Genomic DNA, 19,132 nt, shown 5'->3' with positions numbered 1-19,132 from the left:
TTCTATCAGAGTGAATTTATTATTAAAAGATGATTGCATACGTTTTATTAAAGAAATATTCCATTTTCTACCCTTGTAGTAGTTTGTAAGGAGGAAAAACAAAACAAAACGTGGAAATTACATAGACTGTTCTCGAGTATTTGTACCAATCTTTTAAAATCAAAAGTCAGAGGATTCTAACGTGAATTTTCTTATAATCTGACCATTTTCCCCATTTGTCTGAGGTGTGTTATGTTTATCTGTAGCTGAGTACTGTAATATTGTTAGCACTACTTATTAAAACCTGTCACTTGAAGTCTTGCTCAATATTGCTAATTTACTTCTTCATTACCATAAGCATGCTGCTAAGACATACAACTGTCATAATTTTTTTTAAATGAATAAACAAAATAGTGTAATACAAACAATGATACAGCTGCTCATTGTTTATATAGCTCAACAAATAATGGCCAAGTGCTACAGACTGAACAAGTGAGTATTATTCCTTCTAATTAATTGAAAAAGAAAGAAATCTAGCATAAGCTGTACATGTCAAAATAACAGAGAACTCATGCATTTAGGATGCAGACAGCATTGTACCTCTATCTATAATACCCATCACTACTCTGCCAAATGATAACTATGTCCTACTCATCCCTTTTCAAGCAATTTAATCATTCCACATTAATATTAAAAATGGCTTCTGAGCCCTAGCTGGTTTGGCTCAGTGGATAGAGCGTAGGCCTGCGGACTGAAGGGTCCCAGGTTCGATTCCAGTCAAAGGCACATGCTTAGGTTTCGGGCTTGATCCCCAGTAGGGGGCATGCAGGAGCAAGCCAATCAATGATTCCCTCTCATTATTGATGTTTCTATCTCTCTCTCCCTCCCTATCTGAAATCAATAAAAATATATTTAAAATAAAAAAAATGGTTTTTCTGAATTAAAAAAATCAATTCCATCACCTATTCATTCTAATTCACTTTAGATCTTGAGTACAGAGATGAACACAAAATTAAGAATTCAAGAAGTATTTGTTAACATAGTAGATTATGTAAAACTAGAGGCCCAGTACAAGAAAATTGTGCAGGGGTGGGGGTGGGGGGGTGGGGGGGGTCGGTCTCTCAACCCAGCCTGCGCCCTCTTGCACTCCAGGACCCCTCGGGGGATGTCTGACTACCAGTTTAGAGGTTAGAAAAAAACCTTGTGAGAGAATAAACCAAAACAAAACAGAGGCCACTCCAGTGAGGATGGGTTCTGAGGAGCTAGGGTTAACATTCTCCTTGAAGATTCGCCAGGCCAGGGAAGAGGGAAGAAAGGAGTGAATATGTGTGCGTGTGTGTGTGTGTGTGTGTGTGTGTGTGTGTGTCTAAGAGAGAGAGAATGAGAGGGAGGGAGGGAGGGAGGGAGGGAGGGAGGGAGAGAGGAGAGAGAGAGAGAGAGAGGGAGGGAGTCCAGACTCTTGCTCTAAAGCACAAAACTTTGCTTTCCCCATGTTTATTGCATGTAGAAACACAAACAATCGTGTATTTCAAGCAACATGTATTAGGGAAGGAGAATGCAGCCTTAAAGCAAAGGGTGGGGGTGTCAGAAGTGAGTAACTCTTTACATCCCACCAGCTGAAGCTCCTCGGGGGCCTGCCTCTTTGCAAATCCACATTTATCTCCTGGCGTGTGGGAGGTTAGGGAGCGCAGCATTATCCTGGGAGGGGAAGGTCACGGGGACTGCACCCAAGTTTCATTTCCTCATCCTCCTGGGTCGCTTTCCATCCCACCACTGATCCGGTTAATGGGGTTGGACGTCTGCAGCTGGACATCTACAGGCAGAGAGCGCACTGGAGGCCGGGTGGTCCAGCTCCGAGCCCCTGCGTCCATGCCCCATCCCCGCCAGCTTCCTGCCTGTGGGCAGCAGCTTGGGGTCTTCCACCCCACTGCGTGCCAGACTCAATCCGACTGCGTGTGGGGAGAGATTGGGCAGCTCCATGGCGGGCGGCTCTGTGGCTAGAGCCTTTGAATTGCATGCTGCTGCGGGGAAAAGAAAAGCCTCCCCAGAAAGAGGTTTTTCAAAAGCCTTCAGGGACCAGGAGTTTGGCCAGCTGGGGCCTTCCTTCCCCGGGCTTCCGGCAGCTGGCCCCGCCCACCACCTGCACCTGCCTTGGCCTGGCACCGCCCACATCTGTTGCCACCCACCACCGGTTCCCCATTCCCCATCGGGCAATTGGTGCCTGCCAGCCAGAGGTTGGCCTGCAGGCCCCGATCAGGCAATCAGGTGGTCAGTGTGGGTCATAGCGACTGGTCATTCTGGTCGTTGGGTTGTTCCACCCACCATAATGATTGCTTAGGTTTTTATATATATAGACTAGAGGCCCAGTGTGCAAAATTTGTGCGGGGGGTGGGGGGGACTCAGCCGGCCTGCACCCTCTCTAATCTGGGACCCCTTGGACATTCCTCTTGCAATCCAGGACCACTGGCTCCTAACTGCTCACCTGCCTGCCAGCCTAATCCCCCTAACTGCTCTCCCATGCCAGCCTAATCCCCTTAATTGCTCTCCACTACCAGCCTGATCCCCCTAACTGCTCTCCCCTGCCAGTCTTATCCCCCTATCTTCTCTCCCCTGCTGGCCTGATCCCCCTAACTGCCTCTGCCTTGGCCCTGCCACCATGGCTTTGTCCAGAAGAATATCCGGAAGGTTGTCCGGAAGACGTCCAGTCTAATTGGCATATTATCCATTTAGTAGTATAGATATTTAGCCTTATACATAAAATCATTTAGAAAATCTAAAAGGCCTCTGAATTATCTCATAGAAAATATACTTAGAGAATAAAATAGATAATGATTATGGCTATTAGTGAAATAAGAAATGGATCCATCTTTCAGATTTTTCTTTTTCTTATAGTTCAGAAATGCAAAAACACCCAAGGTATGTGGGGCTTTACAACATTTTATTGCTTTGACTATTTCATATTAAATAGGAAGAAGAGCAGAATTGCTTTACACCCTAATTGCAACAGAGGACAATCTAAATAAATAAATCAAATTTCATGTAACCTGAATGAATGCCTGTATTTTCATCTTTAAATTGGAGAAAGAGTGGGTATACAATTTTTAAAAATTAAAGGAAATTGAACAAAAGCTCTTTGGAATAAAACTACTAATCACCCTAGTCAAGGACACAGATATTTCTAGGGATAACTCTAATAACACATATTTAAAAAAAGAAGTGAAGGGAAAATTGAACATAAAGTTTCTCATGAAATGGTTATTTCATTAAGTGAGTTAGCAGTTCCATGCACAATTTTAATTTAAAAATTAAAAAGAGAGAAAAAAATGAGTCCTTTTAAAGCATACCATGGTGTTTAAGTTAACAAATTCATATTTGAAAACGTGCTTTTAAATTTCACAGTCTCATTTGGTCAGAGCCGCCAGATGTTTCTGTCTTAGGAGAGAAAAGTAAGAGCAGCAGGGGGCTGGGCCAAATAAAGGTTACACATCAGCCTCTGTCAGGATGGGCACATTCTCTGCATTCACTCAGATCTCAGCTGGCAGAGCAGAGTGCCATTCGTGCTGGCCTTGAATAACCAGAATAAATGAACACAGCAGAAAGAGCGACTGCACCCAGGCAGCAGCATTGTATTTCAAAAACAGTTCTGCATCTGCCCATGCTTAGGAAAGTCAGTGGGAATGGACAGAAGGAATCACGAATGGGTTATGGCCAATGTCTTAGGATACTTGGAAAATTATGAATAAATGAAAAATCCAGAATTCTACCTACTCCTGCTGTGGGGTATGAAACATACATTTCCCTTCAATTAAAAGATGGAAGTCTGAGGTACTGCTCATTGTGGGGATGAGAGCCTACTGGTTACTGCATTCCTTGAGCTACATCGACAGGTCCAATTTATCTTCTTGTCCATTTTTCACCTTTTTCGTTGCTGTTGTTTCCCAACACAAGAAGAGACCAGGAGCGGCTGGAAGCCCTGCATGGTTGCCTAGCCTCACTGCTCCGCTCACTGTGTTAATTTACTCCAGCTATTCGAGGTGAAGATGAATGGCACCTGGCCTTGCCAGCACAAGCCTGAGAGGGGACATGTCCATCCTGCATCAGACTGCTGTTCGCTTCTGTCAGCCACACAGGCAGTAATTCTGCGAGGACACAACAGAGTCATTTAATAAAACAAAGTGATGCATTTCACTGCCAGAGCAGCCTGAGCCCAGAGAGTGGCTAGTGAGTATATATCGCCTCACAGATTCTCAATGCATTATGACAATATTCACGCTAAGATATAAATCCTATTTAAACATGAAGGAATCTGGAGTCATGATTATTTTCCAAACCCGGAATCACCTCTAAAACATACTCTCCCGGGGGCCTCACTTCACATTCAGAATCAGTATTTTAGGGCTTTGATTTGATAGGGTGGAGGAAGAGACAGAAAATCTGCATTGAACGGGCTCCCTGAGTGATTCATGCATCCTCTTTGCAGTAGTCACTAGATGGGGGATTGGGAAACACTTACTTAAAGGCAATCAACAAAACGAATCACAGAAATTTAAAAAAGAAAAATCAGTTTAATGTGTTTATTACATTCTGTAGTGTATACTAACTTAGTAGGAATTAGGAATCATGGCCTATACAGTAATTCTCAAATTTAGCAGCTTTTTAAAAATAGATAACTGGGATCTATTCTGAGTTTCTGATTCAATCTGGGATCAGACATGAGAATTCACATTCATAACAAGTTCCTGTTGGACCGCACTTTGAGATCCATTATCCTATATAACTTAGGAATCAGTTACCTATGATTTTTTGCACATACTTAACTAATTATTATACAATAATATAAAAAGGGGCTTCGAATTCACCAAAGTATTTAAAGCCACTTATCACTAGAGCAACATTATTTGCTTCTGGAAATAATTACAAAAAATTGTGGTAGAACATTCTAATATTTTCTCTACAAATGTTTCTCAATATCATTACACCATGAAAATGACCCTTCTCTCTCATCAAAAATACTCATTGGGTATCTTGTTTTAATAATGGCAAGCAGTCAATGTTTAATAAACATACTTACCTACTCTTCCTAGAAAATATTAGCATGAAAATAAAAAGGGTATAGTTGTATAAAAATAATATTGAATATTTCAAATTGGCAAATTTACCTATTTGACTGTCAAAGTAAAAAGAAATTAAGTTTCATCTCTGATTAGAATGGTTGACTCTCCTTCCATTCAAATTCAATCTTGGTATATTGAAGCATTGTTATGTTTCTCCCTTTTCAATTTTTCTCTTTACAAACAACTGGTGAAAATTGATGGTTCGAACAGTGAAAAGTGAAAATCGATAGAAAAAAACATTAAACTAAATAATGTAATAGGACATTAGAACTATCTATTAAGTCTCAGACATAAGAGATGACCCTACTCTGTTATTCTATATTCCCATATCAGAGTAGATTAGATTTTATGTTGCATATACACTGGAGGGCTCTGTAATCAAGGAGTAGAAGCAAAGTCTCTAGGAATACCCAATACTTTTAAGAAGTACAGATATTTCTTTCTAACAAAGAAAACTACACTAGAAATAGAGCAAGGCTCCTCTCTTACAGTTTAATTCTCTCAATAAGACTTTGGCACTTTCTTATTTGTTTGTCCTAGTCACAAGGGTGTTCTAATTAGTTAGCTGGGTAACTAATTAGTTGGGTAATTCTCTTGAACACAATTAGAAGGCCTTTTTACATTCCAGAACAGAATTCTAAATAGATTACCAGTACTCTATTCATGAGGAATATTAGGTTAATTATCAGAACTTTCTTTTGCTATTTCAAAGACTGAACCTATTCACTATAAAAATTTAATAAAACCTGAAAATTCAAATTTTAACCATTCAGAAATTAACTACCATTAAAACTTTGGATTATCTGCTCTTTAGAATGTGTTCTCAATGTAATAAAAATATGCCTATCCTACATAAACAGTTTTTAAAAAACATTTCATAAAAATTTTAAAACATAAGCAAAAGTAGAGAAAATGGATAATGACCTAAATTCTAAATCATTTAAACCTACTTTTTAAAAAATCAGTAATATATAAAGAACATTCACATATCATTAAATATTTTTATACCACATAACTGTTTTAGTTACACTGTTGAGATATTTTATAAGTGATCTAATAATTGTGTATGAGTTTAATGGAAAGTATAGATCAATATATTCAAGAAGAATATATGCAGCCGAAACCGGTTTGGCTCAGTGGATAGAGCGTCGGCCTGCGGACTGAAAGGTCCCAGGTTCAATTCTGGTCAAGGGCATGTACCTGGGCTGCGGGCATATCCCCAGTAGGATATGTGCAGGAGGCAGCTGATCGATGTTTCTCTCTCATCGATGTTTCTAACTCTCTATCTCTCTCCCTTCCTCTCTGTAAAAAATCAATAAAATATATTTAAAAAAATAAAAAAAAGAATATATGCAGTGTTTGGGGAGGAAAGTTTTCACAGCAAGGATTTATCAACAAAGAATACCTATGGAACTCATTTTGTTAATACATAGAAGTTGCATCACAGTTTTTATTTAATTTACATGCATTCAAATAGTTCTGTTATATAAGTAAAATACTGTAAAATTATACATTACAAAGGTACTTTTTACTATATATGATATACATCACAGTAATCTTACCTAATAATAGACAAACATGTAAATTAACCGTCCCTCCACTACACTCACCAGCAAATCAGGAGAGTATGCAAATTAACCCAACAAAGATGGTGGTTAATTTGCATACGTAGGGGCAAAGCGAAGATTGAAGGCTCTGGCTGGAGCAAGGCCTGGGTCCCAGGTGCCAGAGGAAAACTGGTGCCGGCAGTCAAGGGAAGGGAAGGCCTATTGCATGAATATCTTCGTGCAACGGGCCTCTAGTAATAAATAATATTACCTATGTACTCTATAGCAATACATTTTTAAAAAACTCACTATGCTTTATAAACTATTCCAGGAGTTTGAAACATTATTTTGATTGTTTAATTTTTATTTTTTAATATATTTTATTGATTTTTTACAGAGAGGAAGGGAGAGGGATAGAGAGTTAGAAACATCGATGAGAGAGAAACATTGATCAGCTGCCTCCTGCACATCTCCTACCGGGGATGTGCCTGCAACCAAGGTACATGCCCTTGACCAGAATTGAACCTGGGACCCTTCAGTCCACAGGCTGATTCTCTATCCACTAAGCCAAACCAGTTAGGGCTTAATTTTTATTTTAATACATGACTTTAGGCTTTAACTCCAATATACAATTCAACTCCAGTAGATGATTATTTTTGACATTCCTTATGTGAATTCTGTCCTGAAATTCAATATTTTCTGACACATATCTATTCTGATTGGCTTATCTTTTGCAGTAGCAAATCAGAGAACCATAACCCCCACCTTGATTTACATGTAAGTCTTCCTGTTCACTGTTAGGGTTTAAAATTTTAGCTTTTCCATGCTTGCACCCGTGTCATGGTATTTCAAATTCTTAGCTCTGGAATGTAATCAGCCAAGTCATTAGTCTTGTTCCTCTACTGAAATACTTTGCCATGTTCCTGAAAGCTTCAAAATTACAGTTCCACTAAAAACTGTCATAGACTTGAATGTATGACAAGTCAATATATTCATATTCAAGGGAAAATTCTGTGAAGATGATATATATATATATATATATATATATATATATATATATATGAAATACTTTTTAAGCAATCACATCTTAAGAATTGTTATGTATGCACAGCAGCTGAAACACATGCTAGTTACTATTATATGCCACAATCAATTAAAATTTCAGAGCAAAATTTTCCTTTTCTGATAAGAAAGGGCTTCTTTTATTCACAATTTCATGATTTCATAGACAGAGTTATGGTAGTTAAAGGTTGCTGGTGCTTTAGGAAGTTGCAATTCTGGCTTCTGTGAGTTACTTAAGTCAGCTTGAGGCCAAATGAGCCTATACTACGTATATTACTAGAAAAGGGAAATTCCAGTGTAAGATTTTTTCTTATCATTTGATAGATACCAATACTTGGTATATTTCTTTCTATGGGATAACTGATCATATACTACTTCCCTCCAGCCTCCACATTGACCAGAATTTTAAAATCTCTGGAGCCAGCACAGATAGCTGTCTGTTCATCTTCTATTTTGGCTGCTTATTGTCCACAAACTGTGCTGTCTTCCTTCCCTACCACACCCTGTGTTCTTTCACATACTGAGGGACAGTCTGGTATACTCTCTTTTATATTATTTTATTAAAATGTATTTTTATTGATTTCAGAGAAAGGAAGGGAGAGGGAGAGAGAGATAGAAACATCAATGACGAGAGAGAATCATTGATCGGCAGCCTCCTGCACTGGGGATTGAGCCTCAACGCACGCATGTGCCCCGACCAGGAACCTGGTTCATAGGTCGACGCTCAACCACTGAGCCACTCCTACCTTATTTTAAGCATTGCTGTAATGAGCACCCTTGTCCAAGTCTCTCTGAATGCAAATATGACTGTTTCTCTAGGGCAGAAACACAGAAGTGGATCGGCTAGTATGTAATGTATGTTAATTATCTAGACGTAGGTTGTACTAGATGATAGTCAAGTTGCTTTCCAAAGTGGTTATAACAATTTATATTCCAACCGGCAAGGTATAAGCATTCAATACATTGTCCTTAATTTTACCTTTATCCACGTGAAGTAATTAAATAAATCTTGGAAAATAACTTTTTAAGAGTTTAAAATGCATGTTCTTTCATAAATTTTCCTTTGAAAAAAGGGGAACTCTTTCACTTCTTATTCATTTACTTTTAGGAAAAATATATTTGTTTCCCTTTTAGTCCTCTCTTCCCTTACTACTTTCTTCGTTTTACTTTTTCACCATTTTGCCAATCTTGCTCATAGAAAGGAAAGATGAAAGTATTGCTAGCAATATATCCGATTTAAGAAAATAGAAATAACACTTATCAATTATAATTCAGCTTAATAAAGAGCCAGCTCCCAAATCTCTAAAGTCTTTCAAATTGCTCTGAATTTTTGAAAAATTTCTGTCTTCTAATCCTCTAATAAATAATTCAATCTGTTTCTTAAAGCATTTCCAAGAACACACACACACACACACACAGACACACTGTACCAAATCCATGTGCCATTATATCACATTCTATTGTATGGCTGTGTAAGTTACTATTTTTTCCATTGTAAATATAAAAGTGTTTCTGCTTCATGATATATAGTCAAATAAACCTGGGCTTCTTTGAAATCCACATCTACATCTATAAACTGGGTTTTTCTGGGCAGGTAACTTTAAATGTTTGAGTCTTCATGTCTTCATCTGGATTTAACCTGGATAATCAGAAATCTCATTTTAGCCCCTTACAAGATGTTGCTAATAGAGCAGCAGAACTATTCTGGTTCCACCTGCCTGCCCTCTGGTGGATGTGCTAATGAGCAATGACAAGGCTACAGGAAGAACAGCTGGTGTGAATGGGAAGCTTATTCACAGCAAGTCATCTTTTTTTATGATTGTGCCTTACATGCAAAAAATAATTTTGGTTACTTTCCCGATAATTATACATTTATCAGGGACATCGCTCTGTAGGGAAAACATGGATACATTAGTAACATTTGTGAACCTTTTTATCCCTTCCATTTTGTCTCATTTATTGGGAAGGTCACCTAGATGCTAGATTGATGGCTAACGCTGGGCTCAGCTGTCAAAAGCCAGGTCCAGCTTTGCTTGTACATACAGGACCGTGATTTCGATATTCAGAGCCTGAGAAGTAGAAGGAGCCATTCTGGATAGGCTTACCCTTCAATTATAAAGAGAGAAGGATACAAGAAAGGTGCAAGAAACATAAGAAAATGTAGCTGATGGTACGTGGCGATGAAATAGCTGTTGCAAAATTGGCAAGTTTGGTTCTGGTCCCTGAAAAGGCACCAGCAGCAATGCCCTTCAGGCAGCAGCTGTCACTATAGGCTACAAAGAAGCACGAATTGGAGGGAAAGACAGAGAGCTCCTCTGCAGACAAGGAAGCAGCAGATGAATAAAAATACAGACCAGGATGAAATTAGCAACAAGTAGCTGACTGTTTTTTTCTTTCTTTTCCTTTTTGCTTTTTGTAAAGTTCACCCAGAGAGATATAAATTAAACTTTGGAGACCGTTAGGCACCTCAAGTGGAACTGTGAAGCAATCACAACCCAGAGGCTAAGGACGAGTTTGATTTAAGATCCCGCTACCTTCTGGCTCTATTTTGTGTCTAGGGTGCCCCGTATTCAACTAAACCGTTCAGGAAGCAAATTCAAAATACCTATTAAACACGTGACAGTTTCAAAATGTTCAAGATTCTCTGCCTCGCACTCACATTACTCAGCTGTCAAAGTAAAGGGCTCAGATATATGATGTGAATATTACATTTTAACGAGGTGTCATGTGTGTTTAAAGTTCTTATTCATCACTACAGAGCCACAGCTTTTACTGGGGAGACAAATTCACTTATTAGCATATTATAAGGACAGAGGGTTCACCTTATCTGCATTGCTAAACTGTGTTGTGTAGGCTTTTTGTTGTTTTAGAGTCTACTATTATCAGCAGATACAAGAGTGGTTACATTCACAATAATTTCAAAGGGCTTTCCTGAAAATGTGGATTGTGTTTGGGAAGCAGAAGAGCAGGTATAAGAGAGTAGCTACATGTCTTTCTCATTGGTTCATTTGTCCTTATTGCTTGATATATTTCACTAAATCTTAGCTAATAGATTTTTTGATTTCTTACAGACACTAATTTTAGGAAAATTTTGGAGCTGGACTTCTCTGCCTATTCTTGTTATCAACCAGAGCCTACCCCAGCCCTCTTAAGTAGGAAACACTGGAAAACATTTGTATGTTTGACAGGAAAAGTTTAGATTGTTCTATGGAGAGTTTAGAAACAAACTGGAAAAGTCAAAGAAAACACCTCAAGTCTCACTCCTATCTGATAATGAATAATGATCTTGGCATGAGGTGGTTTGGGAGCAAGAACTAAATAGTGAAAGTCAGTCAGTCAATACCAGACACTGATAATAGTTGAAGGCAAGTGATGGAATTCCTTGATTCTCTCACACTGTAGAGATCAAAACAAGATATTGTTTTAGAGTCATGATAACAACATGAGACTCAATCAAGTAACCTGTGAAATAGTCAAGCATCACTTGGTTTGTAATATGTTTCTTACAAAAGATAGCCAATTAAAGGCAATAATGAATGTGTAGTTCATATCATATTTTATGTGATGGGGAAAAGGCTCATTTAAAAGTACTTTTGATTTTTTCCCCCCTTTTGAATAAAACGCTAGATCTGAAAGTTCTAGATTTGGAGCTCTGCTTAGAAAAAATAGAGGAAGCGCCTTTGCGTTTGCTTCCCACTCAGGTGCGAATGCTTACAAGCATGTGTGATATAAGTTTCCAAAACTGAATCACCTGCTATGCACACAAGATGTTATTTTCAACAGAACACAAACTCCTACTCATTTCTGAATACAATACACTTTCCATTTTCTCCAATATGAAGAAATTCTCGCAATTTGTCAACTGAAAAATCTAAGACCATGTTCTAAACCATAAAATTCATTGAACAGCTGCTCACCTTCTTTCCTATTGTAAGACTACTGACTTTAATTTCTTTTAATTACTTTTTGAAAAAAAGTACATTAGGTTTTAATATATATTTCAGAGAGGAAGGGAGAGGGGGAGAGGGATAGAAACATCAATGATGAGAGAGAATCATTGATCAGTTGTCTCCAGCATGCACCCCACTGGGATCGAGCCTACAATCCAGGCATGTGCCCTGACCAGGAATCAAACCATGACCTCCTGATTCATAGGTTGGCACTCAACCACTGAGCCACACCAGCCTGGAAGAAGTACATTAGGTTTTACTGTGCTTTGGATCTTCTCCTTATCATCTGCTAAACTTCCTTCAGGTTACAAAGGCTCACTACAATCTGAGTGAAGAAGGGAAGAAATTATGCGTGGGTGGTCAGAGAAAACTGGGTGATTTTAAATCCTCTGGATTATATTTAATTGTGGCAAACAGTAAAGATTCATCTACTCTTAATAAAACAAAATTTAGAACTAATACTCCCACTCCATAATCTTCTGATTAAGAAGGGTTTTAAACATATATACATATAATTCATTTATTTATTTCTTAAAATAGTCAACAAATCCTGACACCTATTTATTAGGTACTCACTAAGGAATTGTAAGTAATAACAACTAAAACAATATCAATATGATTAGTTCAATATGAATCAAAGTCTCCTTAATTCCAGAATAAAGCTTTTTGTAAACTGAAAATTATTTGCATTTGTATATTCTTGAACACAAGAGATCTAACTCTGTTATTAAAAATTGTTTCTGCAAACAGCGATCAGACTATCAATCTCCTGAGGGAAAGTAGGAGAGGGTGGGGGTAAGGGGAAGAGATCAACCAAAGGACTTGTATGCGTGCATATAAGCCAAACCAATGGACATGGACAACGGGGGCATGAAAGCAAGAGTGGGGGTGGGGTTGGGGGTTAATTGGGGGGGATGAGGACACACTTGTAATACTTTAACCAATAACGAAATTAAAGATAAAAAAATTATTTCTGCAAATATAAGCTATTTGAATAGCAATATCAAACAAGCTCTGATTCATTTCCCCACTAATTTCAATCTGGAAAACTTTTAAAAAAAAGCTGGCAAGCATGCATTTAAGATAATGCAGAATAAGTAAAGAAAGCATAATGTTCTGAAAAATGTTTTTAGAGAAAAATGAGAACAAATTTTAGACTTTTTAAAACTTTGTTCAGAAGAGCAGGCCAATTAAAAAAACTTTTCAGAAGAAACTTACTTATATTCAACAATGAACATCTGAAATACAAGTTTAAAAAAATCAAATTAAAATCAATTTCCTTATAGAGCTATCTTGAAAATAACCATTTTCACAGATTTACCACTCCCCTGATGTTTCACCTTGAAAAGAATACAAAAACATAAATGTCATGTAACTGATCCAACATAACAAAGGACAGGACAATGAGCACTTTGAGAATGGGTGTTGGGAAAAAAAGAACTGGAAGTGAATCACTTCTGAAACTACTATGTAGAATATTCCTGAGAAGCTAAGTATTTCTTTGTATTCCCTTAAAGTTTACAATTTCATAATTTAAAATTGACTCTTGTTATAAATATACATCTGATTTCATGGTTAAAGGGTAGATATGATATTTTAGAATGCAATTCCATAGAAATCATCTTAATTGAAAAACCTACAAATTAGATTTGCATCTAGATGTCCAGAACATGGAGATACTGGGATCACTTCCATCCAATGAATGAAACTAGACACACAGCATCGGTAAGCATACTTTTCCACCACTAGTGTCACAGAAGGGAGCAGGAAATTAAAGTCCAGCTGCACTTGAATAGCTGGGAGATTTCTGAGTAAGTTATATGAACCGTAGTACCTTAATCCCTCATTTAAAAAATATGGATGTCCAGACAAGGATGTCCTGGTTAGAGTGTTTTCCTGATACAACCAGGTTGCAGGTTCAATCCCTGATCATGGTACATACAAGAATCAACCAATGAATACATAAAGATGTGGAACAAATCAATGTTTATCTCTCTCTCTCTCTTCCTCTATCTCTAAAAATCAATCAGTAAAAATTAAATAAAATAAAATATGAATAATAATGGTTTTTGTAGGGTTGATGTGTAGTTATGAGATTAAGTTGTGTTATTACATGCATCATCTCATTAAAATCTAATAATCTTCTGAACTAGGTATTGTTTTTCCCACTTTAGAGCTGAGGAAACCAAGAGTAAGAGGCTGAGCAACCAGCTCACAAAAACTAGAGGTAGAATTCAAAGCCAAGTCTTTCAGACTCGCAAGCCATGCTCACTACTTCCGCACTCTTCACCACAGATTTTTACATATCATAGAGTCGCAGATTTGTCTCTTAACCTCCAACATCCAAATAACTTAATGTACACAATAGTTATATTCAGTAGAAATAAAACACAAATACTCAATTACAAAAAACCTCCAAAAATGTAAATGTTCATTGATTAGAACTTACTTAAAAACAGTGCAAAAGCCGAAACCGGTTTGGGTCAGTGGATAGAGCGTCGGCCTGCAGACTGAAGGGTCCCAGGTTCGATTCCGGTCAAGGGCATGTACCTGGGTTACGGGCACATCCTCAGTGGGAGATGTGCAGGAGGCAGCTGATCGATGTTTCTCTCTCATCAATGTTTCTGACTCTATCTCTCTCCCTTCCTCTCTGTAAAAAATCAATAAATTATATTAAAAAAAAAAAAAGCGCAAAAACACTCACCCTGCTTCTAACAGATGGCATCAGCAAATACATTTTAGATCTACATACTTAGAATTAGTCTTTATGACCTTAACATATTTATAATAAGTTGGTTTCTACACATAGACACATAAGAAGATCCATAATAAGAATTCACTAAAGGCAATTTCTTTGAAAAAGGTCAATGTAATTTACCAAAGAAAAACATGCATCTGGAACTGTTTGTGTGAAAAAAGATTAACGCTCTCTATTAATGCTAATTGAAATTCTCATATCCACACATCATGCATAGAATGTACTTCCCACACTTATTCTTTCCACCTCAAAATTGCAGTATAAATTCACAGCAAAGTACTAGCTTTTTAATTTGAGCATATGTGCATGACAAATGACATTATCTTATGATTATATTTATATATTTAAGAAGAGTGAAAACTCAAGCTTTGCAAAACAGAGGTCTTCATTGTTTAAAAAGTGTAAAATTCCTGGCTTAAGTTAGGAATTTGTTTCAAAAGCTGAACTTTATCATTCCTCAATGTTTTCCACTTAAATAACATCCTTTTAACAAATATGAGCCTAGTACGTGTGGGCAAGATGGTTAATATTTTAACTCCCAGATGTAAACAAATGAAGAAAATTAAACGAGTGTGTAATTTTCCTTATATCCACAATTACAGTGACTTGTTATGTAAAGGGTGTCTCAAAAAAATGTATACACACACTTTGAATAATTATAAAGGCAGTGTTTATTAAAATATATTTCATATTCAAAATAGAGCTATCAGCTATATGCATTTTTGGGGACACCCTGTATATGAATACATACACATATAAATTTATTCATATGTGTTGGATTTTTTTTTTTTTGGCTAGTCTCTAGGTACCCTTTAAAGATAATTTATAAAAACTAAATTAGGAATTTGCCTCAATCCATCCAACAAAAACCTTGGAATGTTAATTAATTTTAAACTACATATTGTTCTAAATAAAAATAATGCATGGTCTTTCCAATAAATAAAACTTAAAATATGTTACTGCCCCTTATTCACTGACTAATCTAAAAATTATGACTTATTATTTATTACTAGAGGCCCAGTGCACAAAAATTTGTGCACTCGGGGGGTCCCTCAGCCCGGCCTGTGCCCTCTCACAGTCTGGGACCGGTCGGGGGATGTCCACCTACTGGCTTAGGCCTGCTCCCCGGGGGATCGGGCCTAAGCTGGCAGTCAGGCATCCCTCTGGCAGCCCAGGAGCCCTTGGGGGATGTCCACTTGCCAGCGGGGAACAGGCCTAAGCTGTAGTTGGACACCCTTAGCGCTGCTGAGGAGGTAGGAGAGGCTCCCACCACCACCGCTGTACTGGCAGCTGTTAGCCTGGCTTGTGGCTGAGCAGAGTTCCCCCTGTAGGAGCACACTGACCGCCAGGGGACAGCTCCTGCATTGAGCGTCTGCCCCCTGGTCGTCAGTGTGTGTCATAGTGACCAGTCATTCCTAGTCGTTCTGCTGTTAGGGTCAATTTGCATATTAACCTTTTATTATATAGGACAGAGGCCTGGTGCATGGGTGGGGGCTGGCTGGTTTGCCCTGAAGAGTGTCCCGGATCAGGGTGGGGGTCCCACTTGGGTTCCTGGCCAGCCTGGGTGAGGGGCTGAGGGCCTTTTTCAGGTTGGCCACACCCCCTTCAGGGTGGGGAGTCCCGCTTGGGTGCCTGGCCAGCCTGGGTGAGGGGCTGATGGCTGTTTGCAGGCTGGTCAAGCCTCCCAGTGGGGTCCCTCACCCCTTGGGGGTGTGGCCAGCCTGGGTGAGGGGCTGAGGGCTGTTTTCAGGCTGGCCACACCCCCTTCAGGGTGGGGAGGGGGGTCCTGCTGGGTTGCCTGGCCAGCCTGGGTGAGGGGCTGATGGCTGTTTTCAGGTTGGCCACGCCCCCCGGCGACCCAAGCTCCCAGCCAGTCCTTTTTTCTTTTTCTTTTTTTTCAGCAGGTATCTGGGATTTATTTATCATCTATAATTGAAACTTTGTAGCCTTGAGCGGAGCCCAGGTCCGGCCAGGGCAGGTGGGAAGCTTGGCTTCCTCCATCACTGGGGCAACCCAAGCCTCCTGCTCGCTCCTGCTCCATGGCAGCTGCCATCTTTGTGACAGAGTGACAGAGTGATGGTTAATTTGCATATTCCTCTTTTATTAGATAGGATTTCTCTGGAGGTGAGTAGAAATTACTTCCTCTTTCAATTAAAAGTAAAAGAAAAATGCTAAGAACTACTCATCAACAGAGTTTCCACTGTCAAAATATAAATTGTGGTTAAAAATATCACAGCCCTGAAGGAAGTACCTTCCCATAATTCTCCAGATGATTCTTGCTTAGGTTTTCAATGGAAAGGCACATTGGATTGAGAAACCTAACCTGTACAGAGGTAAGTCAGATACTGCAGTTGTTAGGAGATTTTTGAGGAATGAGTAATGAGAAGTTGTTTTGATGCTCTTGAATAGTTAGGCTTCTCCTTCCACATACACACACACACACACAAATTCAACATAATATCTGCATTTCTGGTCATGGATAGAATTGCTATCACTCTGACTGCAGTCTCTCAGGCATTAGAGAAAATGCCACCTAATTTGGCATTATATCACAGTAAGAAGTGAAAAGCCATTCATTCCTTCAGTCATTCATCAAAGAGTTATTGAATCTTTATTTGCATATGCCACCTATTACACTAGTGTCTGAGAAGATAGAAATAATGGCCAACTTAAAATCTAATGAAAGGATGGGTAAGACAAGGTTATATGGAACTTAGAATCTAGTTGTATAAGAAGAGATGTATAAAATGACCTAAGCTAGAAAGCAGAATAGTTTGATAGTGAAATAATGGTAAAAGCAAGAGAGAAAATAAAAAAGACAGTCTAATAAAAATGTACAATAAACCTATTGAGAATAAACTGTAAATGTTTTCAGTTATTTCGGTGTTAAGATGTACACACTGAAATAAAAAAATACACTTTGAATTGCTATATTTCTATCAAAATTCAGATGCCTTTATCTTAATTTTCCATTATGCTTTACCATAAGAAAAATATTATTGCTAGTCTGAAATAATTTAGCTTCTAAGCTAAGATAATTCTGCTCAGTTGTGTCAGTAAAATTTAAAAAAAAAAGCAACTTATGAAAATGAAACAGTATGTCCTAGTATTTAAAAGACACTTGTACATAAAGGGAATTAAATATTATCTAAAGTTTACTCAGAGCTGTGTTTTGCATTTTTTTAAATAAAATTAAGATTTTTAAATATTTATCAGTTATGACCATTTTTTTTATATGTATCAGTTAGGGACACTCATACATATTTATAGTCAAACTGACAAAATTAGAGGTGGTCATATATGATGTTTTCTACGAGGTGAATATATTGGTGTAAGACTGTGGGAGCATTCATAAGAGCCAACCCTTTGATGTTTTCCAACTGGAGAACACTTCTGAAGGCAAGTCACAATGAACTAGATGGAGTAGCATTCTATTCAGTAGAGATTCTGTGTACTACACTACCTGAAGAATTAATCAGCTTATAACCAAAATGCCCTTCAAAGAAGGGCTGACTGGAGACAAGCTGCCCAGAGGAGAAAGAGTCAGGTTTTATAGCTGAATGTGGTCAATAGCGGCATTGTTTAGGTGAAAAGACAATGAACTACTTCAGGTACAGTGGCCAGAAAAAGACCACCAAAGCAGTCTAATCAAATGTACAATAAACTTATTGAGAATAAATTGTAAACCTTTTCCCTCTTGAGAACCATCAAAAGTCAAACTTACCTGATCTACTATCCAGAGGTCCGAAATCCAAAGAGTATTTCACGACGTGATAGTTATTCCATACGTAAAGAAGGTTGTCCCTGGGGTTGTAATCCACAGCTGCTATGTACTGGTACGAGTTGGGAAAGGGCACATCCACCACACTATCCTTACTTTGGTCGGTGTTGTAAATGTAGTCAATCTTATTCCCTGTGGCCTCGTTGTCATCATCCTCATATACAGATTTGACCACATACAGAATCCCACAAATCATAAACGCGTTGGAAGCTGACCTTTTATCATAGGCAGTGTCCCATGTCCCTTCGATCCGTAAGGTGTAAGGGTTCAATTGACTAATGACAATTTTACCATTGTTTTGTTCTGTTGCATAGATGACCCATAGCCCATTCTCATCCACTGCTAGGTCTATGTCCGATTTACCTCCCCATCGATAAGGGGAGGTATCGTGGTAGTTGGCATTTGCGATGATAGCCTCTCCACTCTTTATCCTAGTCCGCAAATCAAACTTTACTATGTTCCTGGTACGCTCTTTGTTGAAGAACAAAGCTCCATCATACACTACAAACCCTGTGCCATCCACCCTGTGAGGAAGCTTGTAGGTTGTAGTTGGCCTTCCAGCAATGAAGTCATCCTTGGATGAGTACTCGGTCAGGGTGTCAGTTCTGTAAGGGGTCCAGGGCATATAATAAATCTTGTCAGAAGCCTGCAGAGGGTCTTTGCACCATGCCCCAGATTGGTGGTCAGACTCAAACAAATGTTCACTCTGGTACACTCCCTTTAGTAGTCCAGGACAAAGAAAAACTGTTGGAAGGAAGAGAGTTAAAATAATAAATATATTAATTTTTATATTTTGCCACTCGTTCTTATTTTCCACAAAGTGGAATGCAACTCTAACAAGAGATACCCACCACCACTTAATTATTTTTGCTGCATTCTTCTGAGAACACAAATGTAGTCATACACATTTGACTTTTATGTAAAATCATTTCGATTTCGTT

At 38.4% G+C, this 19,132-nt stretch overlaps 1 protein-coding gene across 13 annotated transcripts in view; it reads right to left on the bottom strand.

Annotated features, from left to right (window-relative positions):
* The window catches only part of ADGRL3 (adhesion G protein-coupled receptor L3), a 770,556-nt gene that overhangs the window by 272,084 nt on the left and 479,340 nt on the right, over positions 1-19,132 (bottom strand). For all 13 annotated transcript variants that reach the window (XM_036335141.1, XM_036335133.1, XM_036335163.1 and 10 more), the window contains one exon: positions 18,135-18,935. In XM_036335141.1, the coding sequence (XP_036191034.1) occupies positions 18,135-18,935 (801 nt within the window). The remainder of the gene's footprint in view (positions 1-18,134; positions 18,936-19,132) is intronic.

The sequence above is a fragment of the Myotis myotis genome, unplaced genomic scaffold (assembly GCF_014108235.1).
Source record: "Myotis myotis isolate mMyoMyo1 unplaced genomic scaffold, mMyoMyo1.p scaffold_m19_p_1, whole genome shotgun sequence".
Lineage (NCBI taxonomy): Eukaryota > Metazoa > Chordata > Mammalia > Chiroptera > Vespertilionidae > Myotis > Myotis myotis.
Note: the sequence above shows the minus strand (reverse complement) of the source record. Positions and strands in the feature narration are given on the sequence as shown.